The following is a 27309-nucleotide window of genomic DNA, read 5'->3' on the forward strand; positions in this document are numbered from 1 at the left end:
AAGCCACTGGGAAATTCAAGAACAATGTGAATTCTCACTGCCTCACAAGCTGGAGTTTATGTAATGAAAGGGAAAAGGAGCATGCAGGGTGCACAAACAAGACTAGATTTGCCCCAGGCAAAATGGCCTGAAGAAACAACAACAGCTTATTCTAGCTTGAGTCTAAGTGTATTGTAGGGAATTACAGCTAGGGAAAAAAAAAAAAGACAAGCAAAACCAACCTGTCAGCTGTTATATAAAGACTTAATTACATCTGAACAATTACTATTGATAAAAACACCAGGAAGGTGTGACTAACAAAAAGGGTTTATGTCTTACAGAAAAGGCATTTAAAACCAAGGTTCAGTGCAGACTGGAGCCTACAGGCCATTTGTCTCTGCAAATATGTAGCAACAGGGAAACATGGCAATGTTTTGAAACAATTTTTATCAAGATTTTCAAGGTCATGTCATTACTGCACTCTAACGGCACACACAGGTATTATATTTTTGATGGCATTGGAATTATGTTATTAATCACATTTTACAAAGCTGTCTTTCTTTATTTCTTGAGAAATCTCTCCCTATAATCGCAGTCGCCCTGCATTTGGAACAATGCACCACCCACCCAAAAGTATCTCAATGTCATCTGAAAAGTAAGTTAAGAAGAACTAGAGGTTAAGAGACAGCTTTTAATGGCTCATATGTGACCAAAATAGGGTAGACAACAAGATGGAACGGAAAGAAAATGGGACAAAAAAGTCAGGAGACGTGTTTTCTACCTTGTCACCAGCCAGCTTGGGCAAGTTACTCTGCCTCTTTGTGTTCTAAGCAGGGGGTAAAACTAGTTATTCCACTTACCTTCCTAGGGTTGTCTGAAGGTCAAATGCGATAATAGACCTGCAAAAGCTGTGAAAGGCATGAATCACAGGCTAGCAGGCTGTCAGAATACCCTAACTCTCACACTACACAGACGGGAGAATGTAAGGGTCAAGGACATAGAAGAGATGACCACTCAGTTGTTGGGCTTGGATGAACAGAAGAAAAGAGAAGTGAATTCAGTGTGGGGTCCTGGGGTGAGAGTGGGGGCGGGGAGGGAAGGGGCTGGTTTTGTGGGAAAGATGGTATTTTACATTTAAGGCAAGAGTGGAACACCTAAGTAGAAATGTCCTGCAGGCAAGAGGCTGCAGATGAAAGGAAAGTTCTGGACTAGAGTTAAAACAATGAAAATCTCCCGAGAATTTGTGGAGAGGAAAAAAAAGCCAACTTGCCCCAGCCAGTTAAAAGGGGGGGTGGGGCGTGGGGGGGTAGAGGAGGTAGGAGAAAGCAAAGATGAATCACTCAGAGAGAAAAAATAACAGTAAGGTAAGAATGATGGTATGGTAGTGCTCTTTCCTCTACGGAGGAAAGAAAGAACGTATAGAACTGTTAAGTGATTCAGAGAGGTTCTTGAGAATCTGAACCAAGAAGAAGACTGTTAACTGAGGAATGGGAGGATACTGGTGTCTTTGAAAGTGACATTGCAGTGGACTAGTAGAGAGGGAAGCTGGAATTCACGTGCTTTGAAGTGAAATTATGGAAGGAGCGAGAAGGGACTATAGAAACAGCTTGGCAGTATAAAAAGGAGAAATTTAGGAAAATTAGGAGAGGCAGGAAGGCAGAGGAGAGAATGGGTTCTACTTTGAAGTAGAACATGGGTATAATTGTACTTAAAATGAGAAGTGATAGCAGCACTCCATATGAACGCCAAAACATGCTGAGACCAAAGTTCTCCTTTTACCTTGGGTGTAGCCAGTAAATGTCAAGTATCCACATGTAGCAAAAAGAACACTGATAAATACAGAGATCGAGGTGGACACATGGATGATGCGAGACCACTTAGCTACGGTGGGTTCTTCCAAAGACCCATAAACTAAGAAGCAGTTATGGTGGCAAATAAATGCTGCAATACAAGAAAAAAAAGCATTATTAAAGCAAACACTATAGTACTAGTTCTTCTTTTCCTTCTGAAAGTTCAGAGACCTATGCTACTTTGAAATATCAACGAGATGAAGTTCAAATATACTAATTTACTAGATATGTCAGAAATAATCTTTCCAACAGCTGTAGGAATGAGAAATTTCATTCACATTAGGCTTATGTGACCTCCTCATGTCACTCTGGATATATACCAGGCCTATACAACTTTCTCTCCCATTTCCTAGTGGCCTTTCCAATCTTAAAGGAAATCTAAACAACACGATATTTTCAGTCCAGGGCTTCCTTTCCCATCTGGGATATAACTGAGTAGCTTTAGAAGTCTGGCCAACTCGCAATACTTTGTGTGCAAGGTTTTGAAGACGTCTGTAACACTTGCTACATTTTCAAGTTAAGAAACAAGAAGACTTGAGTTTTCTGCATGAAGAAGAGACTTGTCCAAATTGAAGCAAATTTTAGTGATGAGTGAGAAAAGTTTGAGCCTAATTTTATGTTGGCACAAACTGGATCATATGATAAAGGAAGTCTAAAACTTAGGACATCTGCTCAAGACACAAATATGAAACACAGCACTTTTTCATGGTACGGAAGACTCCATATTGAGAAAGGGCCTTGGAAACCAAGTACTCACCAAACGACATTACACCAACAGCCTGAATAGCATTGGGCTTGGCAAATATCCAGGCATCTTCTGTTTTTGGTCTAGAAGAGAAATCAGTTAATTTGATGAATGATTAAACAAATGCAAGCATCAGCATATAAGAAAACAAGAAATGATGTCACACTATAAATTGAACATCTTTAAGTCAGAATTTAATAAGGGGCCCCCATTCATCTTTTTTTACTGTAAATAAATTTGCCAGGAATATCACTGTTATCTGTTAACCTCAGTTCTTGACAAATACTTAGAAAGACTCTAGTTTTACATTCTTAAAATTGACTACTTAATTCTGTGACTTTATTTGCTTAACAGTTTAACAACAAACATCTGTCATGCACTCATCATTTGAGACACTCATTGAGGGAGATACAAACATTAATAATGCAAAGTTCTTCCTCAGTTAATCATTGCTGCCCTTTATTTCCCTTTAACTCATTCTTCCAGGCTCATCCTGCCCAAGGGAAATTCACAGTTGGCACTACACTTTACTGAAAAAGGTGGACCTGAACTAGTATTAACTGAAAAGGTACTTAACTATGTTCCAGGAACTATCCTATGCTATCTCAATCTTCACGATAACACTTAAGTATTATTGGACTTCCCTGGTGGCACAGTGGTTTAGAATGCGCCTGCCAATGCAGGGGACCCAGGTTCGATGCCTGGTCCAGGAAGATCCCACATGCCGTGGAGCAACTAGGCCCATGTGCCACAACTACTGAGCCTGGACTCTAGAGCCTGCGAGTCACAACTACTGAGCCCATGTGCCGCAACTACTGAAGCCCGTGCACCTAGAGCCTGTGCTCCGCAACCAGAGAAGCCACTGCAATGAGAAGCCCACGCACTGCAATGAAGAGTAGCCCCTGCTCGTCACAACTAGAAAAAGCCTGTGCGCAGCAACGAAGACCCAATGCAGCCAATAAATAAATAAATAACAGGTAAGTATTATTATCACCATTTAATGCATTAGGAAAGTCAAGCTCTGGGTGGTGACGTATCTGGTCAAGCTTCTACAAACAATAAGTAAAGAAGTTGAGATTTGTCTCTTTGGTCTGTCCATCTCTTCCTTACTGAACTTCCAGTCGCCTCAAATTCCCACCTGTGTATACACTTCTCAAAGAGGTTTTAGAAATACATATACTTTAAATAGCTTGGAAAAGCCTCTTTCCTAGCGGAATTAAAATATTTGCCAACCTTTCTCTAGGAAGGGATTGGTCTCCCTGATTAACAAGTCCCGGAGTAATAGTGAAGACCACAGGCTCCAAGATCAGACAGCCTGTGCTGGTCTTCTGGCCCCATCCCACTTATTAGTTATGTGATCTTAAGCAAAGTACATAACATTTCTGTGCTTCAGTTCTGATATCTATAAAATGGGGCTACTAATAATACTAACTGATTCACCAAGTTGTGTAAATTAAACGAGGACAATATGTAAAACTCTGCAAGAGAGACATGCATACAGTAAGTATTCAATAAATGGCCACTAGAATTATCAGCTTATGTATTAACATTATTATTATTATTATCTTTTTAAATCAATTAATTTATTGGCTGCGTTGGGTCTCTGTTGCTGCACACGGCTTTCTCTAGTTGCAGCCAGCGGGAGCTACTTTACATTGTGGCGCATGGGCTTAGATGCTCCGCGCATGTGGTTTCTTCCTGGAGCAGGGATCGAACTTGTGTCCCCTGCATTGGCAGGTGGATTTTTAACCACTGAGCCACCAGGGAAGTCCCCAACATTGTTATTATTATACAGTGTCATTTAACAGAAGGTAGCAAGTGTCCAAAAGTATGGCCCGCTTCCCTGGACAGGAAAGGCTTGAGTGAGACCCAAAAAAGGCATAAAGATAGAAGGGCACAGGGAAGAAGGGTCCTAGCATAAAGGCACTAAGTGTAAATCCATCTGTTTCATAACTTTGTTATTCATTCTCAGTGTAGACACAAAAAAGTCTCATTCGTCTTGTCAGAGTTGGTGGGACTTATGCATTATGTCACTTCTTTCCATATTTGCAATGAGCAGTCACAGACACAAAAGAGCTAGGTAGCAGGCAAGGGGGGCCCTCTTGCTTGCTCAGCATCCCGTGGTTTTGTGGGAATCCCGTGTTGAGTGGGAGCTGCTGCCACCTGCTGCCTCCACTGCTCTTACTGCAGTGAACATCACCGATAACAGCACACCTGCCAGAGCCCACCGTTAATGTGGAAAAATACAAATTTGGTCCACAGTCCTTAAAATTTTTCTTTAGGAAAGGCAGCACTAACAATTGTAGAAGCTTGCGTATTTTTAACTTTCTAATGTGTTTTAAATGATCTACTTTCCCCGTTAGGGTATTTGCATGTGAATTATATTTATTTTTCCTTTCAGCACAGATTGTGGTGGTCCCCTACTTTTTAACTCTTATATTACTAATGAAAAGGTAGGAGTTTTATTTTTATTTTTCTTCTTTCATTTAAGTTTAAAATTTTTTTTCCTGGTCCATGTGGTTCCTTGATATTCCTAGATAAGATGGAGCGGTGAAATAGTACCTATGATAATTTTGGATTTTCTGTGTTCGTCTTAACGATGATGATTTTATACAATGGATAATACCAAAAACATGTTACAGATAGGAAAAAAATGTGTGTCCAAATCTAGATAAAGAGAAGGAAAGAGACATTGAATACGGTTTTCCAATCTTTTATAAATTAGCCTGGGACTGAGCTCCAGAAAAATGGTTCCACAGAAAAAACAAAGCGAAAGTTTCTTGTTATATTTTACAAAACTTTGATATCCAATGTGGATGGGAAAATGAAGTTATAGACTGCTCTGACTTTAGAATATAGATGCTGAAATAGAAAATGAAATATTATCAAATGCAGTCAATGTATAAGAAAAAAATCACGTCTAAGAAGAGTTTCTCCAATAAGTGCAAGAGTAGTTCAGTAACAGAAAAATCACCACATAAACGATTAATGGAGAAAAAAAGCTTAGGACTGACCATTTCAAAATATGTAGAAAAGCCTACAAACCAGTATATATTTTGACAAGCAGGTAAATAATAAAAATAATAAGCAAGCTATTATTAAAGTGGAACTTCCTTAACCTAATAAGGAAAATATACCAAAACCTACAGCAAATGACATATTTAAAAGTGAAAAGATAGAAATACTACAATTAAAGGAGGAAATTAGATGAGGATGTTCACTATCACTGCTTCCAGAATATACTATTGGAAGTCCTAGCTAATGCAATAAAATAAGATTTAGTGATAAGATATGTAATCATTGGAAAGTGATAAATTATTTGGACACAATATAATTATTTACACAGACAATTCAGGGGAATCTACTGACAAGTTATTGGAATTAATAAGCATTCAGCAATTTCACTGGATATAAGCTCAACATACAAAAATTAATAGAGTTGATGTATGCAAATAAGAACCAGTTAGGACTTCCTAGGTGGTGCAGTGGTAAAGAGTCTGCCTGCCAATGCAGGGGACATGGGTTCGAGCCCTGCCCTGGGAAGATTCCACATGCCACAGAGCAACTAAGCCCGTGCGCCACAACTACTGAGCCTGTGCTCTAGAGCCCATGAGCCACAACTATTGAGCCCATGTGCCACAACTATTGAAGCTCATGCGCCTAGGGCCCGTGCTCCACAACAAGAGAAGCCACTGCAATGAGGAGCCTGCGCACCACAATGAAGAGTAGCCCCCGCTCACAGCAACTAGAGAAAGCCCGTGTGCAGCAATGAAGACCCAATGCAGCCAATAAATAAATAAAATAAATAAATTTATAAAAAAAAAGAACCAGTTAAAATGTTTTTTAAACGGCAGTGACAACAAAAACACTAAATACTTTTAAAGATATGCATAATATTAATGGCATGATATAATTTTGTTGAAAGACAAACAAATGGAGAGATATACCATATCCATATTTATGAATGGAAAGACTCAATATCATGTAGATGTCAATTCTCTCCAAATTAATATTTAATTTCAAAGAATAAAATATAATATTGATGAAGGAGAGGTTGTTTTAAACCTATAAAAGCAAAATCCATAAAGGTAAAAATTGATAAACCTGATAAAATCAATGGAAGGTAAATATAAAATGTCTGTATAATAAAACAATCCATATTCAAGGTTAAAAAATAAAGAAAAGCTAAAAACTGAGAGATGAGATTTGTCCTGCATATAATCAAGAAGGGGTTATTATCCAGTGTATATTAAATATTCCTGCATATCATAAGAAAAAGATATTCCTATGAGCAACAGACCACGGCTAATTGATAGAAAAGGAAATGAGAATGGCCAGCAAATACGCTATATGTTGCTCACCCTCCTTAAAAATTAGAGAAACTCAAATGAAATACATTTAAAAAAAAATTCAATAACAGCAATGTTGAGAAACTGCTAGGAAAGGACAAGACACAATTATTATGTAAGGAATTGTGAACTGTAAAACACTTTGGAGAAGATCTTGGCAATATCTAGTAAAGCTGAAGGAACTCAAAGCTTAGCAAATAACTACATTTCTAAATTTCTAAAGCATCAGATTGTATGCTGTAGAGCAATTAAAAAGTCACCCAGTGCTAATTTTATCAAAATGGAAATATACTGAATACAATATTGAGGGAAAAATATGAGTTACACTGGAAAATGTATATATTTTTTACCATAGTGATTATATATATTTTACAAACATACTAATCAAAACTAAATACTATTGCCACTACATAAATGTACAGTGTAAGTATAAAAGCATGAACAGGAATGATTCAAACCAACTTAAGAATAATATCAACAGTATGTCTGGGAAAAGAGATAAATCCAACTTAAGAATAATAGTTACCTCTAGGGAAAGAGAAATAAATTGGCTTTTAAATATGATAGTCTATTGCTGATAAAGATTGGAACCAAAACCAGAAAATTATTTCAAAAAAATCTAGCCCAGTTTACAGCTTCCTGAACTTTAAATAATTATACAGTACTTTCTACATGAAACCTTTCTGGATTTGAACTTAATTTTTAACCTTAAATTTCCATAAACAGTCTCTAACTGAAATTACATTCTTCCTGCTGGAAAGTCATTCAATTCATTCAATTTTTTACAAATATTTGCTGAACACTACCAATGTGGCAATCACTGTTATAACCACTGGAAATGCTGCAGAGAAAAAGACAAAACAAAGAGGTCAAATATTTTTTATTCAGTATGATAATCTAGAATAGCACCACACCGTAGTGTGTTCCGGAAGAAGAAATTTTCCTCTACTCTTCTAGGTTCTTCTGGCTGCTCTAAGAATTAAATTGACATGAGACAGATTAACAGGAGAAAATCAAACAAAAGTTTATTGACAGGTATACACAGGAGAGACCCAGGGGAACTGAGTAACTCGCCAAAATGGCTAAAGTCCTCCCCTTAAATAACACCTACAGCTAAAGAAAAAAGAGGATGTTGAGGGTAGTGGTTTGGGACTTCAAAGGGATGGAAGGCAATTCCCGTGGAGATGGAAAAGTAAATGTTTGGTAAACAAATGTTTGCTGGGCCATGTGGAGACACAGGACACTTAATGGACTCAGATTTGCAGGCCCTGCATTCTCCACCACACCTAGTACATATTCTTTGCAGCTATCTCTGATGACAGCTCTATTCCAGGACTGTCCCTCTATCTGAATTCTTTCAGGCAGTGAGGAAGAAGGTCAAAGGTACTGCCTGACTGTTTTGGGTCTTGATTGGTTTCAGCTCGAAATAACTCACCTGCCAAAGAGACATATTTTTTGGGGGGAGGGGGTAAATTCTCCTCCCTACAGTTGCTTTCTGTGCTGATGGACATGTTCTACATCTGTGCTGTGTTCAGTATGGTGACCACTAGACACATGCTGCTACTGAGCATTTAAAATTATGGCTAGAGAGAATTAATTTTTAATTTTATTTAATTTTGTCTACTTTAAATAGTCACATGTCAGGGGAGATAAATTAGGAGATTGGGATTGACATATATACACTACTATACACAAAACAGGTAAACAACAAGAACCTACTGTATAGCATAGGGAACTCTACTCAATATCTTGTAATAACCTATAATGGAACAGAATCTGAAAGAGAATATATATATGTTTACATATATACATTTATATGTATAACTGAATCACTGTGCTGCACACTTGGCATCTAACACAACATTGTAAACTAACTATACTTCAATAAAAAATCATAAAATAAAAACAAAATAGTTACATGTGGTTGGTTGCTACCGTGTTGGACAACAGAGGTCTAAAAAAAGGTCATCTAGTCTTCCTTGGTGGCGCAGTGGTTAAGAATCTGCCTGCCAACGCATGGGACACAGGTTCAATCCCTGGTTCAGGAGGGTCCCATATGCCTCGGAGCAACTAAGCCCAGGTACCACAACTACTGAAGCCTGCACTCTGAAGCCCTAGAGCCACAACTACTGAGCCCACGTGCAGCAACTACTGAAGCCCACATGCCTAGAGCCCGTGCTCTGCAACAAGAAAAGCGACCACAATGAGAAGCCAGTGCACCGCAACGGAGTAGCCCCTGCTCGCCCCACTAGAGACAGCCTATGCGCAGCAAAGAGGACCCAACACAGCCAAAAAAAAAAAAAAAGTTGTATACGTCGTTTTTTGTTGCAGAAAACCTAATTACCTTCTAATGGTCTAAGAGTTAAATTACTTAAAGAGGGTTCACTTTTCCTGTAGTGTAGCTTAGCTGTAAGTTTCAGCTACTATTTACCACTTGAACATTCTGAGAGGCAGGTAGAAGAATGGAGGGGATGAGTATAACAATACACAAGAAGAATACTTTGTTTACTTATAAAGATCCATGGCTACTTGAGAATTTAAAATAAAAAAAAGAAAGAAAAAGAAAACAAAAAGAAGAAAAAAAGCAAAAACACAACAAACGGGGAGGAACAAATCAAAACTGCCATTAAGAATAGAGACATGAGGGAAAACACAGTACATAGTAGTCATATCGAAATATTATTAAATATGTATCAAGTAAAGAATTAATCTGTTATTACAAACTGATTAAATTATAGGATGAGCACGTTTCCTTTTTTTTTTTAATTTCAAAGAATAATTCACAATATGTTACTGGTAAACAGGAAATGGTTTTCAAATGATTTTTCAAAATCAAACATGTTAGTTAACATGCAACTCTTCAGGAGTATTTCTTTTGTACCAAGAGAGGCTAATTTTCTGCTGAAGAAACCCCCAAATAAGAACTACTCTCTGATTTCTTTTTTTTTAGATTCTTCTGTTGGCACTGTCAAAGTTCATTTCCCTGAGAACTGAAACCAACCACATTTATTGGTGTGTGTCTAGAGTTTGCAATGGAAGCCAACAGTTCTGAAATTAGTTCACTGAAGTGATAGTGTTTCTTCAGCAAGTGTTAATGTTACCTAGCGATGAATAAACCAGCTCTCTGTCCCCATTTGGCTCCTACCTGCTTCTTCCAGTTAATGTGATTATTTGCTGGCTATAGATAAAACTGTGGTTAATATTATCAATAAGGGACAACTAGAATAGCAATGAACTTAATTTCCATTGTGAAGGAACTTTCTCTCGACGAAGAAAAAACATATGGAATATAGCAAGCTGGAAGGAAAAAAAATAATAAGCTTTGTTTGGGGTCAGGCAGACTTGGGTTTAAACTTTAACTTTATGATATACTAGCAGGGTGACTTTGGGCAGATTACTTAATGACACTGGTCTCAGTTTTCTCTGCTTTAGAAAAGAGACAATATTAATTTTATTTTATATATCTGACACTAGGATTGTGAGAAAATGAATGAAAGAGTGTGGTGTATAGCGGACAATCAGTGTCAGATGCAACCTCCTGCTCCTGTTCCCCTTCCTCAGGTTATTACTAGAGTAACGATACATGGCTTAGTCTGGGTGTAAGGACCTGCAAGTACACGAAACGCAGTCTTCATCATGGTATTCACATTCTGTTAGAGAATGAAGGGACCTTGAGAAAGGCAAGCTATCTTATTTTAAATAAGTGAATGATTAATCTTGATAACAGATGACATGCACGCAAGCAAACGGGCAGCCATTTGGTTTCGATGATGATGAGAGAGATGAAAAGGTTCATTTATGCTTTGGATATTCACAGTAAATAGTCAGTGTTCTATCCCACACACCATACACCATACGGGTTTCTGCACAATTGGGTCTACCGAATTAGTGCAACTTCCAGCTGCACAGAGCCCCTTAGGCAATCTCAGGGTACCCAGAGCTGCTCACCCCACCAGCTTAGCTGTAGCTACTCTGTGGTGATTTTGTAAATTTTGCTACAGCGGTGTGGAGACTACCACCAGTGGAAGATAATTAAACGTTTGAAGAAAAGAGGGCACTCATTAAACCTTAAGATGTTTGACATCTAAAATGGATAGAGAGGCAAATTGCCTGATTATTTAATCACCACTTGGATAGCATCTTAGACTAATCACTTGAAAGGAAAAAAAGGATAAAATTAACGTTTTATATTTTTAAGATTCTATCTACATACACACACATAAATTAAGGGTTTTTCTTGGTTTTATTTTTGTTATATAATTTTCTGATTATAGAAAGGGTGTTATTCTGTCCATATTGCAAAGGTAAAATGTTTTTCTTTTGTATTTCACTACTGGGAAATACTATGAAAGAATATTATATTTTATCATCGACGTTGTTAAATATAAGTACAGGGACATTTAAGTTCATTTCTTGAACTCTTAACACTATTTTTTCATAGACAGAAGCTACCTTACTTCATCAGGAAACCTAGAGTTTCACTTTCAGGAATTATTTGCAGGTCCTGTATTTTGTTTCAACTCGGTGATATGACCTTGCATATGTTATAAAATCTCTAGGAGAGGGAGGGGGAGAGAGAGAGAGAGAGAGAGAGAGAGAGAGAGAGTGTGTATGCGTGTGTGTGTGTGTGTGTGTGTGTGTGTGTGTGTTTAATAGTCTTTGGAAACAATGGAAAATTAATCTCATGATTTTTACCAAACTGAAGACACAATAACTTCACTGAATGCGTAAATAACAGGCAGAAATAATCAATTCCCAGTTTGGGGAACTAAATAAAGAAATTTCCAACAAAATAAGATAAAATCTTGTTTGAGTCATTTTTTCCACAAACATTTCTTCCCAAAGCTTTCAATAAGTGCTAATGTAGGTAGTTCTTCTTTTCTTTTCCTAATCTTTCGATCAAATGGAGAGTAACAGCAGCTGTAAACTAAGAGATAAAGGAAGGGACTAGATAACCTAGTAACTGGATAAATTTTGAGAAAGCATTTTTGAACCTTCCTCCTCCTGTGTACTATCTGCTATTCTTCACGGCATAGTGCAAGCCTCACAAACAATGAAATAACTTCCCTAAAGAGCAAGTTATATTTTACATAAAATGTTTGAATCTGTACTTAAATCTGCAGGCAAATTAATAATCAAATGTTAAACTTGGACACTCAATTAAACACGGTAGATGGGACACATAAACTTATCTTTTTTCTCATCTTGGACCTCACTAGAACGCTACTAAAGGAATTGACAAGGGGGATAAATCCACAGGGAAGGGAATGGTGGAAGAAGAGACATAGCTGGAGAAGACATTCTGAAAAATGGAAGGCAGATGCTTACAAAGTAACTGCTGAGAACAGAAGAAGTTACAAGGACATAGAGGAAGTTAACGATGTGAGAGGGCTGATTCACTTTGCTAAACCTCTGTGTGTGAAGGACTCAGACACACCAGCAAGCTACTCAGGACGCTCCAGCAAAAGAAGAAAACAAATAAAAAAAGAAAGATCTGAGAAACTGGATGTAGGGCGTCTAACACAAAAAAGAGGTGAAAGGAAGTCCTAGAACAACAGCAGGGCAGCAAACTGAGAAGTCTATCTAGAAAGGAGCAAGGGGACAAAGGCTCTGAGAGGAGGTCTCTAGGAAAAATAACAAGATTGGTAGATTTACCTTATATGTTTAAACATTCGGAAAAGGAGTAACAAAAATGATCAAAATCAAAAGCTAAAACTAAGAGAAAATATTTTTAAAAGACACATCTCAGGACTTCCCTGGTGCTTCAGTGGTTGAGACTCCCCGCTTCCACTGCAGGGGGCGCAGGTTTCACAAAGGACTCATTATCTCCAAAATATACAAAGAGCACTTGAAACTCAACAATAAGAACACAAACAATCCAATTTAAAAATGGACAAAGAGCCACTGACCCCCTAACAGACTCCTCACTGAAGAAGATATCCTGAGGGCATGCTCCAAACCATACCTCACCAGGGAAATGCAAATGAAAACAACACTGAGATACCGCTACACACCTTGAAAGAAAAAAAAAGTACACCTATTAGAAGGGCCAAAATCTAGAACACCGACAACTCCAAATGTTGGTGAGGATGTGGAGCAACAGGAACTCTCGTTCATTGCCAGTGGAAATGCACATTGGTTCAGCTATTTTGGAAGACAGTTTGATGGTTTCTTATAGAACTAAACATACTCTTATCATAGGATCCAGCAATCATACTGCTCAGTATCTACCTAAAGAATCTGAAAACATATGTTCCACACAAAAACCTGCCACACCGATGTTTATAGCAGCTTTATTCATAACTGCCAAAATTTGGAAGCAACCAAGATATCCTTCAGTAGGTAAATGCATAAATAAACTCAAGTATATCCAGATGATAGAATATTACTCAGTACTAAAAAGAGATGTGCTATCAAGCCACGAAAAAACATGAACAAACCTTAAATGCATATCACTAAGCACAAGAAGCCATTCTGAAAAAGCTACATGCTACATGATTTCAACTGTATTTCATTCTGGAAAAGGCAAAACTATGGAGATGGTAAAAAGATCAGTAGTTGCCAGTGGTTAGGGGTGGCAGGAAGGGATGAATAGAGGAAACACAGGATTTTTAGGGCAGTGAAAATATAATGAATGACATAATTATGGATACATCATTATGCATTTGTCCAAATCTTCAGAGTGCACATACAATCTCAAGAGTGAACTCTACACTATGGAGTTTGGGTGGTTATGATGTACTAACCTAGATTCATCGATTGTAACCAACGTACCACTCTAGTAGGGGGTGTGGATAATGGGTGAGGCTATGTGTGTATGAGAGCAGGGGGGTCTGCCGGAAATCTCTGTACCTTCCTCTCAACTTTGCTGTGAACCTAAAACTGCTTTAAAAAAATAATTTCTTTTTAAAGCTAAAGTGAACACCCAACATGATTAAACATGATTAAAAACAGAACTGAAAGTAAGTCTTGATTCTAGAAAAAATGTACAAGAAGAGAACTATAACTACTTTTGAAACTTGTGTTGTCTTCACATATTATGATATGGTAGAAGAAGAAAAATAATTAGAAAGAGCTAAATCCTTATCTACTACATGACAACAGTGAGATTCCAGAAATAGCAGTTACAAGCATATTACCTAGAAGTAAAAATGTGAATGCCAAATGATATAGCTGAAATAGGAAAGGACTTGGTAGGAGGCAGCTCTATTTCATTAAAAGCAATCTGTAATATTTGATGTTGTAAAAATATGTGAATATTCTTTTGAGAAAAATAAATCCAAATGAAACCAATACTGGGAAAAGTCAGGATCTTTTAAAATGTCTTACAAAGCCTCAAATAAATCATGGCAACATAATAAAGGTTTATTATAAGGTTCAGATCATTTAAGAAGCAATGTTTCCAGTGCTTCAACATATTTTAATACTAACATAAATAGAGACTGGCTTGTAGCAGTTTGCAAATACTTTCACAAGAATGATTGCTTCCCTTACTCTGAAAAATCCAGACATGGCTTAGTTACAAAATTTTTAGAAGCCTTTTCCTTATGTGTGTGAGGTGGGGAGGTCAAATTCATTTTGCGAAATTATCGCAGTTTGGATTCTTGGATTCAGGCTTTGTATCCTATTTGGAAAGACATACTTTCCCTTTACACCAGCTGAGTAGTAATATAGCAAGCCACAGAAAGCAAGTCCCTCCAAATACATCTCCAGTCTTCACAGACTGCAGAAAACAAGCTGCAGAGGGGTTGCTTCTGATCACCAGAACATCAGACCTCCATTCAGGAGGGTCGGACACCACGTGTCTCTGTCGTACCTGACCAAACTCTTTTCAGCTAAACACAGGCACCTTCCAAATCACACAATCTCGGCAGAGCCTGCGTTTTTGTTAAGAGAGCCTTACACATCAACCTCTTCAACCAGATACATCCGGGAGTTAAGTGCTTTGGCAGGCACACAAACAAAGGCTCCACGTTTCCTGTCACACCACAAGCTATTAATGACATAAGCAGACCTGCCCACTTCCCCAGCTCTGCATCAGCTGACAGCTCTCTGCCATTTCCTCGCTCCCAGCTCACTTTTCTTCTGAGTCTGTTGTGTAGACAACTGTGGTCCACATGAAAGCATACGGCTGTTCAAGAACATTCTGCCTGGGTATCACTCTAAACATCACAACTGATCCTTTTGTTTATAAATGGAAGTGCTCAAGGTTTATGTTAAAATAAATGTAATTTCAGATATGAGCTCCAGATGATGACAGGCGACCTTTGAACAACGCAGGGCTTAGGGGCACTGACCCTCGGCAGTCAAAAATCCAAGTATAACTTATAGTTGACCCTCCCTATCTGAGATCCGCATTCAGGGATTCAACCAATTGTGATCATGTAATACTGTAGTATTTACTATTAAAAAAAATATTTGTGTAAAAATGGACTCGAGCAGTTCAAACCCATGTTGTTCAAGGGTCAACTGTATTTACCACTGAGGTTCTGCTTGGGTCATACCTCTTTTCACCTTATCATTTTTTTTTTCTTGGCCATGCAGAACAGCATGTGGGATCCCAGTTCCCCGACCAGGGATGGAACCTGTGTCTCCCTGCAGTGGAATCACGGGAGCCCCAACCACTGGGAAGTCCCTACCTTATCATTATATGCTGTCCCTGTAAAAAAATTCTGTTCACATCAGACTCTCCCTAAACTCCAGACTTGCATTTCCAAAACTTCCTCTTCCCCTCTCTCCACCCCAAGGGTTACTCAAAATTGATATTAAAGTTAAAAACTTATGTTTTTTTTTCCACACCTGCTTCCTTTTTCATCCTGGTTAGCAGCTTAGAAGAAGCTGGGGTTTTTCCTCTATGTTCCCATCAGCACCCTGCTCATCACTCTGTTAGTGTATTGAGGTTATCTTTTATGTGTTTATCTACCCCCACCTCACCCCTAATAAGTTATAAGAAACCTGCAGAGAGGGATTGTGCTATATTGATCTTCAAGGCCCCAGCAGCTGGACAAGTGACTTGATCCAGTAAGCATTTAGAAAATGCTTATTGGCTGAACAGACGCTTTCATTTTCCCCTTTCGGTGGTGAGTTCTGGACCATCAACCATTCTGGTTGTCCAAACTGGAAACCTTGGCAACACCTTCCTCTTTTTCCTCCTATTTTCTACCAGTCTTGCCTTTATATGGTTCCAGTTGTCTTTCGCCTAGATGCTTGCTGCATATAGGCTCCTTCCAGGTCTTTATACCCCCATCTGCTCTCACCTCCGCTGCAGAAGAAGTCCAAAATGGAGACTTGCTCTGGTTACTGTCCTGCTGAAGAACTTTCAACGCCCCATCAACTAAAGAACAGATCCGATGTACTTAGCACTCCACACAGAGCTTTCCTTCCATGTTTGTCTCTACCAACCCCTCTGTGATCATTTCCAGCAACACTCTAGTTACTTCCTAAACACAGAAGCTGTGGAGGTGGTGGTGATGGGAGAGCAGAGGTCAGCAGACTGGGAAAGTACCCTGTTCGGCGCTTTTTCAAAAGAGATAATATGGAGACATGACCACTGATGAAACTATGATAAAACATATATTTTAAAATATAAAAGCAGTTGTTGAGAAAATTCTCAAGGGAGGCACCTTTATTTTATTTGATGCCTCCCCTAACCAGGGGCGGAGTCCTTCTCCAAATACCTCCTGTTAACGTTAAACCTGCAGGTCATCACACACATCAGCCTCTGGGCCTCACTCACTTCTGCCGACAACAGCTTCCCACCCGTCCCTCCGCTCCTCTTTTGACCCAACTAATCCCAGTACATTGTTTTAAAAGCAGCAGATCACATACTGTCTCATCTTGAAATATGACCCGCCTGCTCAGGTTGGGCTAAGGGTCCTTCCTGTTTCCACTGCACTTTGCCGTAATTCTACTAAATATTATATTGAGGTGAAACAGCTATTCTCCCCATCCACAAGCTAAATATCTGCGGTCAGGGACTGTGCTTTCTTCATCTTTGCAGCCTCAGTACCTACAAGAGTGACTGGTATCAGCTAGACATTTAATAAATGCATATTAGCTGAAAGAACAGGCTATTTTTTGTTCTTTGGTTGCTAATCTATACCACAGACCAGTCTGGCTTCTACCTGGAAATAACAGACAGGTGACAAGCATCACGAAGGCAGTCATTGATAAAAAATAATTGATGATAAGTGGAATGAGTTCTTAACATTGAGCAGCCTAGGCTGCTCTATCAGCACCACCAGCACAGGGACTGGACTAATCGTCTCTGCGATTATATCGTCTTGCAGCTGTTTTTTTCTATTTCCATGCAGACAAGTCAAATGATGGTGCTACTTGTTGCTTCATCTCAGCACTTGGTAGGGGAAAACTTGACACTAGCTCTCGCAGTGCTGCGGAACTTGGAGTCAAATGGTGTTTTAGCAAACGAGGGAGCATGGAAGTAGCCTTAGGAAAATTTTCTTTGGCAGAGAATATTTTTGTATGAAATTTTTATTGTCCCAAGATCATTGTTAATATCTCACTACTTCAGTTTTCTCCAAGGATCACCCTCTATCATAAATTCCAACTTTTCAAGATCTCCTTGGGAACTTCGGCTCCATCTTTTGACTTGGTCTATAGCATGTTCAATATCTCCCATGGTATAAAGGTAGTTTTTAGACTTCTTACTGCCTTAAGCCACTATTTTTTTTCTGTTTTGTATAAACATTTACTTGTATTAGTTTTTAGATTCCACATATCAGTGATGTCACATTGTATTGTCTTTGTCTGACATTTCACTAAGCATAATATTCTCTAGCTCCATCCACATTGCTGCAAATGGCAGTGTCATTCCTTTTTATGGCTGAGCAATATTCCCTGTGTGTGTGTGTGTGTGTGTGTGTGTGTGTGTGTGTGTGTGTATGTATGTATCACATTTCCTCAATCGACTCATCTGTTGATGGACACTTAGGTTGCTTCCATGCCTTGGGTATTATAAATAGTGCTACTGTATGAACACAGAGGTAAGCTACTGTTTTGTAAGGAGATTTTCATTCATTGAGGCTCTTAAAAAATCAAAAGGTTTTCTTTTGTTTGTTTGTTTGTTTTGCCAAATTCACTTACATTTTAATTCTCTCTAAGTTAGCTTCCACTTATACCATTTGATTGAAACTCCTGAAGGTTACCAGTAACCTCCTGTCACCTGCAGTGGACATCCGTAGCGTGCACCATGCAAAAGCTACTCCCTCTTCTCCAGGCATCATTGCCTTGATTTCCTTTGGGATACCTCTTCCCCTACTCATGGTCTGTGTGCTTTAGTTGAGCTGACCCTATCCTTAGCCTCAAGGGTAGGCATGTAACATAAACATAAGCAACTCAACACAAGGCCTGATCATCATGGGTCCTCATTAGAGCCAATGAGAACTAATACTGGAAGTGAGGTTTGAGGTAAAATAAAAGAGAAGGCCATCTCCGTCATCACAATGAGGGGAAAGTCTTTCAGAAACGAGAGCCAAAATAGGACACAAAGCCAAAAGATAAAAAAAGAAAAACTATGATTTCGTTGATTTAGCTCCTAAATCCGACCAAACCCAATAACAGAAATAGCCTTGAACTTTACAGCTGTGTGAGTCAATAAATTCTCTTTTGCTTCAACCAGTTACAATTCTATGGTTGTCATTTGCAACAAAAAAAGGCAATAACTTATGCATCATCAAAAAAAGCAGTGGCTGGTATTTGCCAGAACTAATCATTCCCTTTTCAAATATGCACCATTCCTCTGTCTTTACCCACTTTTTTCTCTCCCTTCTTTAACTCCCTTTAGTTCCTCTTTATATATAGCTATAATTGTGGAATTTCAGGGCTAGAATAAATAAGAGGTCACAAGACTAATGTGTACTGAGATCCTTGGAAAAGGCACATTTTATATGCATAAATACCTGTTGAAAGTGTAGATACATTTTTTGAAATGATGTTTGGAACTCTACACTATTGATTAAAGTGCTGTAAAAGAGACGTTATATGAAGAGAAAATAGCTGTAAATTTGGACTGCACGCTATCATTTCCATCCTGCGTGTAAAGAACTGAATATTAATGAGGCACAGAATGAAAGTTTTCACAGGGATAATGTCTCCAATTGTAGTTTGAAAAAAAATGGGAGAACTGTGTTATTGCATTTTGATACTAGCACACTTTCTGGAAAGCAATTAAATTGCCTTGCCACCTCAGTTTTTAGAAAGCAAAAGGTTAGAAAAGACAATAAAACTGAACATTATTTCCAAAAAGAACTGAAAGTCATCGGACTGTGAGATATTTGAAATCATATCAAAACACAGAATTTATGGCCCTATGAGTTATGGAAAAGGAAATTGAATTGTGTGTTTTATTTTTAAAACACAACCACTAAAAAGGTGTTTCCATAGTAACAGGGTCAATACCAGTCGCCACTGCAGACCTTCCTCTCCTCTGATAGTGGGTTTAAAGATCTTTTTCAAATACCACTTTAAAAGCCCTATGAAAAAGTACAGCGTTTCTGATCACTCATCTGAACAAAAAAAAATGAGGAAAAACACACATGGAGTATTGAATTTCTCATGGTTTATGGATTACAAGCATTCGCGGCTGTCATATTTTCAGAAAGAAGCCTGCCTGACTAGCTCCCATGCCAGCCACTGAACATGGGATTTGATTAGCCTGACTGTAAATCTGGATAAACAGAAGTTGTTTGCAGTAGTATTCAAATAGAAATGAAAGGCAGCACAGTATTAAAAAAACACACATCTTTAACATCTAAATATTGAAAGAGTTAAGTAAACAATCTCTGTTATTAGAAAAATTTCAGAGACTCAGATGAAATACGGTATCAGCGCTAGAGGAAGGTTAAAAAGATACAGGTCACATTTTGTTTACAACAGAAATAAATAGCTCTTTGACCATAAAAATCAATTCATTTAGCACCACCAGGGAGTGGCCTCTACTTCCTCTTTTCTTTGTCTCAAGATACACTGCCTATATGACAGTCATTTGTATCATCTTAGCTTCCCTGCTAAACTGTGAGCCCCTCAGAGAAGAGCTATTTTCTTTGTGTATTCACAATAGTACCGCGCACACATTTTGCACACAGAAGATACTGAAAAAATAAGTGAAGGGTGAATCGTGAAAAATAATGGCACACAGTAACTAAAAATAACACAAAATCTCCCGTTTATTTTTAGAAATGTGTCAGTTAAAATGTGTACTCATGATTTTAATCTCTTCAACCCAAGAGGCTCTAGATCCTTGTTCACAGACTCACAACTGTTAAGCAGTAAATTCAATTGCCTGGCCCCTACAACCAATTCCTTCAGAATCTCTGCAAGTGGGGTCTTGGCACCAGTATTTTTTTAAAGCTATTCAGGTAATTCTAGTGTGAAGCCAGGGTTGAAAATCATTGCTTTAAACTGTTCTGCTGGGGTGCAACTAATGACATTTATTTACCTCCAACTTTTAGTTACTTGCTTTTTTCTGCCTCATAGTATTCTATTTTCCAAATCTATAACACCTTTTATTGTAAGTTAATTTATTCTCTAGAATCACTTTTCATGACAAAAGCGTCAATTAAAATAGTTCTGTCTTATACAATTAAAAATTTTAACCAAAAATTATTATGTATTCTGTTCAATATATTTATTAGCCTCTTGTTGCTGTGAATTTAGCTTTTGAAAACCAGAGCTGAATACAATACCAATATAATAGATGTTAAATAAATCTAGTAGAATTTAATATATGCTTTTGTGCTTTTATGCTTACCTTTCCCAGGCCTGTAATACCTTTCACACACTTATCAGGAAAAATTCAGATTCCTCTTTAAAACATGCAGATCATATTTCTCTTCCTCTAGGAAGTATTCCTTAATTCAAACTGTTAAGGACTCTCTTCTTCAGTGTTGCCACTGCCCCTCATTTATGTTTCTATTTTTGCACTCCTAATACTGTAGTGTCATTTCTCTTTCTTTTTTGTTTTTAAAATAAATCCCTTCTCCATAGTTGATTGTGAACAACGTGGAGTAGGTGCTGTGCAGCAAAACAGTTAGAAGCCACAGGCACTCCATAAGTGTTTACCAGATGAAGGAATAAATGGCCATATTGGGGTGAACCAGGTACATTTCAAAAACACCATCACTGTGGACTGAATTGTGTCCCCCACAAAATTCGTATGTTGAAGCCCTGACCCCAGTGTGATGGTATGTGAAGATGAGAACTTTGGGAGATCATTAGGTTTAGAAGAGGTCGTGAGGGTGGGACACCCTTGACAGGATTAGTGCCCTTATAGGAAGAGACACCAGGGAGGTTGCTAGCTCTCCCTCTGCCACATGAGGACACAGCAGGAAGGCAGATCTGCAAGTCAGGAGGAAATCCCTCACCAGAACCCAACCAAGCTGCCGGCCTCCAGAATGATGAGAAAATATCTGTTGTTCATGTCACCCACTCTATAGTATTTTGTTCCAGCAGGCCAAACTGACTAATACAACTACGAACTGGGATTAAGTTATTTGAAGAGAACATTAATATAAACATTGCAGATATTTATGCTATTCCCTTTTATTGAAATCCTTAAAACAATAATTTTTTTTAAGGAAAGACCATATGAAATGCAGTTAGTCTAGATATTTCATACTTCCTTGCAAATAAATTTAAGGCATAATTTTTCCTGGTAAATTAAGCCTGAAGTAAGTATATATAGTGGAAAATGAAGTGATTTTGCTGAAGAGTGATCAGTAGGAAAAGAAAAAAGTTACCTGGGGGACGGCATTATCAATTACAGCTATTCACCAGTTTTCTTTTTTGCCTCATGGATAACATTAATTGAAGACCAGCACGTTTCTTGCACTGTGTTAGACATTATGTCTTAATTTTATTTGTCTTATTTAGGATGAAGAAAACATTTAAGGCATCATGGCAACTCCATAATGTATTAGTTATTAATTTATTCAACAAACATTTATTGTGCATTGTGGGAACCCAATTTCGTGTTTAAAGCCAATTTAAGCTAGTTTCATTATGGCATTCCCTTGGGACCATGGATATAAACTACCCAGTCCTTATCTGATAAATCTATTCTATAATAAAAGCATAAAATCTGTGTGGTTTAGGTCAGTAGAACCCCCACTTTGAATTTCATGGGTAAATAACATTTTTAAAATTTGGGGAATCAGTGCCAAGTTCCCCAAACTTTATCTAGCCAAATAATAATATAAAAAACAAATAAATTTCACCGCCAACTATCACTACCAGTTTACAAATGACAAAGCATTTTAACGCAAGATAGTTAAAGAATATAATCTTAGTACGGAATAAAGGGTGGTTTTCAAGGTGACTACATTTCATTAAATAGAGAAAAACATCCACTATATTCTTTATTCTTCTCATTTCAGCCTAGACTGGTGAAAACTTTAAGAACAAACCCATTTGTGGGATAAATACAGAAATTTCTACCATCTACCATTTCTCCTCCTTCTGTCATCTACCACTGCTCTGCTTTGTTCCTATTTCTCACTATTCAAAATCCCTTCCTTATTTTAATTCTTTGGGCAGACCATTAAAATAATAAGTAAACTCAGTTTAATCCCATCAGCTACTACTTAAATGTAATCATCTTCTCTCATTTTGTCATACACTAAAGATAAATGATGCTTCTGGTACCATCATAACTTTATATTTTCTTTATATACCATCGTATCTATATGTTTCTTTATATTATATTTATAATATGCCATGTGAACATCTAAATGATGGGTTAAATCAAATATCAACCAATGAAGCAACAAAACTTACATGTGTGGACCCAATGAAACCACCCTTGCCATTAAAATTCCAAGAATCAGAGTTGTTAAACCTGTAGAAATAAGAGAGATCTGAAAAAGAAAATGTAAAGATAGATTGTCCATTTAGAATGAGACGATTCTATTACTCGAGTAAACTTATGTACAGTTTTTTAAATACAACTTTTTAGTGGTTTATTCTTACAAATTGGTATTGGTAATCTTAGGCATGTAAATTTTTTATCAGATCATAGTCTTAGTTTTTTTTCCCCACAAATAGAACAAGTACCAAATATGACTATTTCATAAAGTGAAATTACGTTTTCATTTTTCTTCAGATTTAATTTTAGTGTTGACTTGTGCTTTTTTCTATCTATAATTGCTCTTTGCTTCTGTCTCTATCCTACCCTGCCCCTTCCTCCACAACATCCTCCCATACCCACGGACTCACACACATTTTGGGATGCCTCTGCTTTTTCCTTTCTGCTTTCTAGCTCTATTAGTCTATTTTTCCTATGTGGTTTTGCCCTTCAGCCTGTGTTTCCAGAGTCCTCTCTGCTACTTCCTTTCTCTTTTGTCACTCTTTAAACTGGATACAATATAAACTGGTCTGTCTGTGTATGTGTTCTTTGCCCTTGTTACATTAAATCTGTTTCTACTCCATTTTTTTTTAATGGATAAACACATTTTAGAAATTTCTGTCTGATAAGAAAAATACAAAATTGCTTTTATTTCATTTGATTGTCATTAATCTTGTTTCCTGGGTTGTTAGTTTTTAACTAGAGAGAAGGTTCTATTATGAGTCCTCTGATCCACTCAGATATGAAAAAAGAATCCCAGGGTCACACAGCTAGAAAACGGCCAAGGGGTAGCTCCAGGTCAGTGTTCCTAACTACTCTGTTTTGCTCATTGGGAGGTTTATTTAGATACTTCCATATGACATTTTTAAGGGACATTTAGGGGCAAAATGTTCAAGTATTAGCAATATGATAGAATAGTAGCTTTCTTTTTATAAATGCCTTGCCTTTTGCTTTCAGAAGAAAGCATTTATGTCTACATTGAATGTGTGAAATGGAAAATAATTCAGACATTTCAGATAATTCACCAAAGAAGTCCCTTCTAATACATTTTATTTTGTTTCTGGATGCCTGTTATGGAAGGAAGGCAGCATGGTCAGAAAACTCTGGAATATCATCCCCCCTTCAGCCACCACCCCCCAGCTCTACCTGGAAGGAGGGGCTTCATCACTGTGGATACACATGAAACATCACAGAGAAAAGTAAAATTAATCAACTGTTGAATTTTTCAAAATAGATGTAAAAACACATGAATGATTCTCTCAATTTTGTTTCATTCTGATGAAATAATGTAGATGTGACACCAATAATATTTTGGGTAAAATACAAATATTTCATGAGAGTAAGGAAATAAAACACAGCCAGATAAAGGCTAATATATGCAGATAGGCATAAGTGGTGAGTTGAGTACTTATTTGGTTGGTTTCATTAGAAATAAATCACCATTTCTCTTTAGCAATAAGAATCATAAATATTGGCCAAATTCTCAACAATTAATCAATCAACATATTGACATTTAAATTCACTGAATAAAAAATGGGCACAATTATATACTGTAATTTACAAAAAAATTTTAAGCCAATGAAGTGATTCATTCTTACTTCATTAAAGTTAATTTAATTTTAAAATGTTTAAATGACTATCTACAAAAAATGATGGAAAAAATTTTTCAGTAAATAGACTTGGTTTAAATAGAATCTTTTATATTTTCTAAAATTAAAGTGTGCTGCCTGATGTCAGTATCTACCTTAAAAAAGGAAAAGAAAGGACCTATTTATTTCATATTCATCAAGTACTTAACCATCAGTTCCCCCAAATAAGATAAAATATCAGAGTTTACTCTAATACAATTATAAGTAAACTAAAAGAAACTAAAAATGAATATTGTAATTAAGAACTTGGCCATAGATAGTAATTTGACAAAATTAATGCAGGTAACAAAGTGCATTTCTCTGACTATTTAAAATGTAATAATTACCTTTCCAAGCTTCGCTATATCCCGATACAAGGACAAAGGCAGAGTAAAGGCAACAGTGGAAAGCACAATAATGAAATGGCGACCAATAAGCAAGTTTTCAGGATCAACTAAAACACAATAAATATTATAAAGTCTTTATAGATGTAACACCAGTGACACAAGCAGTCAAATATTTAATTGTAAAAATGACTTTACTATAAAGTGCTACATAAATGACAACAACTTTGAATAGATTCCATAGAACCATGCAAACACAGAAATAATTCACAAAAAACGTAAATACAAAATAAAGATGAACCTATAATTAAAATAATGTCATAATATTTTGCATTCAAATTATTTTAGTAGCCTCTGAAGCAGTTTTTCTGCTTCTTCCTTTCTTTGTCCCCTTAGAGTATATTTTTAATCTAGAAACTACACAAATCCTTTCCAAAGGCTAAAAACATTATGTCACTCCTTGTCCCAAACCCTCTAATGGCAAAATCCTCCATTCATAAAGTAAGCTACATGAGGACATGGTAGGTTCTGAGGCTTTTTTTTTCTAACTTCTGTATCCCAGAGAGACTTGATCAGTACAACTTAAAATTTCATACATCAAGGTTTTGATAAAAACATTCACTATATTTCTATCCTTCTATTGAGAAAGAAGTAATTTCCCAGAAGGAAAACAAAGCAACTTTTTAGATAGGGAAGATGTCATAAGGAAGCTGCTGAAACCTGGTACTCACTGCAGACTCTTGGCTATTGTAACAAGGAAATAATAGATTGTGTGTGTGTGTGTGCGTGTGTGAGAGAGATCAAATACAAACATTCGTAAACATAAAATAAAATATACTTACAAGGATTTATATATGTACACATATATATGTGTGTATATATATATTTAAAGCTGTGCTAACCACAGCATTCACTTTAGGAGCTATATATATATTCCAATGAAGACACCATTGTTTAAATTTTTAGCTCATATTGAATTCCTTCAGAGATCGTGTGATTATACTTTTGAAATGTCCTCAGTGGTACCAAGTCTTTGTGCATTAATTTCTGCAAAATCTAAAGTCTGTAGAAACCAAGTCTGTCAAATAAGTGAGTGAATGTGGTAAAAAAACAAAAACAAAAAAAGAGAGCTATTACTCTGAAAAGTAAGACTAGTTTTCTTATAGGGCTAATTAATGTACAAGGAAGTTCCAAAATGGGAATTTCAAAATGGCATAAATTATACAAACACACACACATGTATATACCAGAACGGAAATATTAATCACGGGTATTTGTTTAACTCAGTCATAACTAAACAATCATCGTAATGTCGTGAGTCAAAACAATAAAATAGGAAGTTCAAGTTCCAAAACCCCTGAACTCAACTATTTACATATTTCTGGTGAATATAATTTGAATTAAATTATTTGCATATCTGGTCTATTTACCCTTCAAACCATTTGCTCTACTAATATGTTTGGTGGAAAATATATTTCCTTCTACTGGGAAAATTGAAAGTCCTAGAAAAATACTGAAATAGACTGCCCTGAATAGCGTGGAGGAACCCAATAACTGAGGGTCTCCATTAGCATAAAGGACATTTTTCACTAACGATCTAATGATGAGATCTATTATTACCTATACTGATCTTTTAACAAAAATGCACATGAGAATGGATTTTAAAAGTTTAAACAATAGTACAGAAAACTGAATAGTGAAATTTTTGAAAAATTTCTAAGTCAGCCAAGCATACTATTGGTATTTCTTAAACCATTTCTCATTGCCTTGACCTATATCAAGAACCAAGGTTTTGTTAATCTGAGAAAAGTATAAGCAATTGCCCACTTTAAGACATTGGTAATGTATTTTGGGGAAAAAATATGGCTTTGTAAGGATTTTACCTACTTCTAAAAATACTTTGGCATATATTATGGTTTATAAGATATTCAAACAAAACATATTAAAATTATCCCCTTCAAAAACGATAAAGAAACTGTGATAAGAATCAAGTGTGCTCTTTGCCATGTGACCTGTTTTTGATGTTGATAACACTAACCACCAGGAAGGGGGTTTCAAAGGGAACTTTAGGCTTACCTATGAGGTTTTATTTTTCTGAAGCGTACGTCCGCAAATATTATTTGTAAAATTAAAAACCAATAGAAATTAGTGATCAAAATTTTTCTTTCAGGGGAAATTAACTGTGGTCTATCTCACTGTAAAACAGATACTATACAGAAGAATAGTGAACTGCCATTAAAGCAAACAGGATAGATCTCTGTGTTTGGATATGAGAATGTAAAGAAGCATGTTATAGAACAAGATATATAGTGTCGTTTATACGAATGTCTGAAGTTACATGCATCCTTAAAACTCTGAAAGTATACACTTAAAAGGAAAGAAAAAAGGACGGAAGGAAGGAAGTGTTGGAAGGATTATGCCTACTTGGTTGTCCCAAGAGAAAGAGACTATGAACATGTTCTGTCTTCTCTATTTTGCTTGGCTGTGTTTTCTAACATTTTCCTCATACAGATATAGTACTTCTCAAATAAGAAAATAAAAAGAATTGTTCCTAA

The 27309-nt window shown here is 36.9% G+C and overlaps 1 protein-coding gene across 2 annotated transcripts in view; it reads right to left on the bottom strand.

Moving 5' to 3' along the window:
• SLC38A11 (solute carrier family 38 member 11) overlaps positions 1–27309 on the bottom strand; it is a 51702-nt gene that overhangs the window by 12592 nt on the left and 11801 nt on the right. For both annotated transcript variants that reach the window (XM_057746532.1, XM_057746533.1), the window contains 4 exons: positions 24758–24864; positions 22716–22795; positions 2587–2657; positions 1759–1920 (listed from right to left, as the gene is read on the bottom strand). In XM_057746532.1, the coding sequence (XP_057602515.1) occupies positions 1759–1920; positions 2587–2657; positions 22716–22795; positions 24758–24864 (420 nt within the window). The remainder of the gene's footprint in view (positions 1–1758; positions 1921–2586; positions 2658–22715; positions 22796–24757; positions 24865–27309) is intronic.

This window comes from Hippopotamus amphibius, chromosome 8, assembly GCF_030028045.1.
Source record: "Hippopotamus amphibius kiboko isolate mHipAmp2 chromosome 8, mHipAmp2.hap2, whole genome shotgun sequence".
Lineage (NCBI taxonomy): Eukaryota > Metazoa > Chordata > Mammalia > Artiodactyla > Hippopotamidae > Hippopotamus > Hippopotamus amphibius.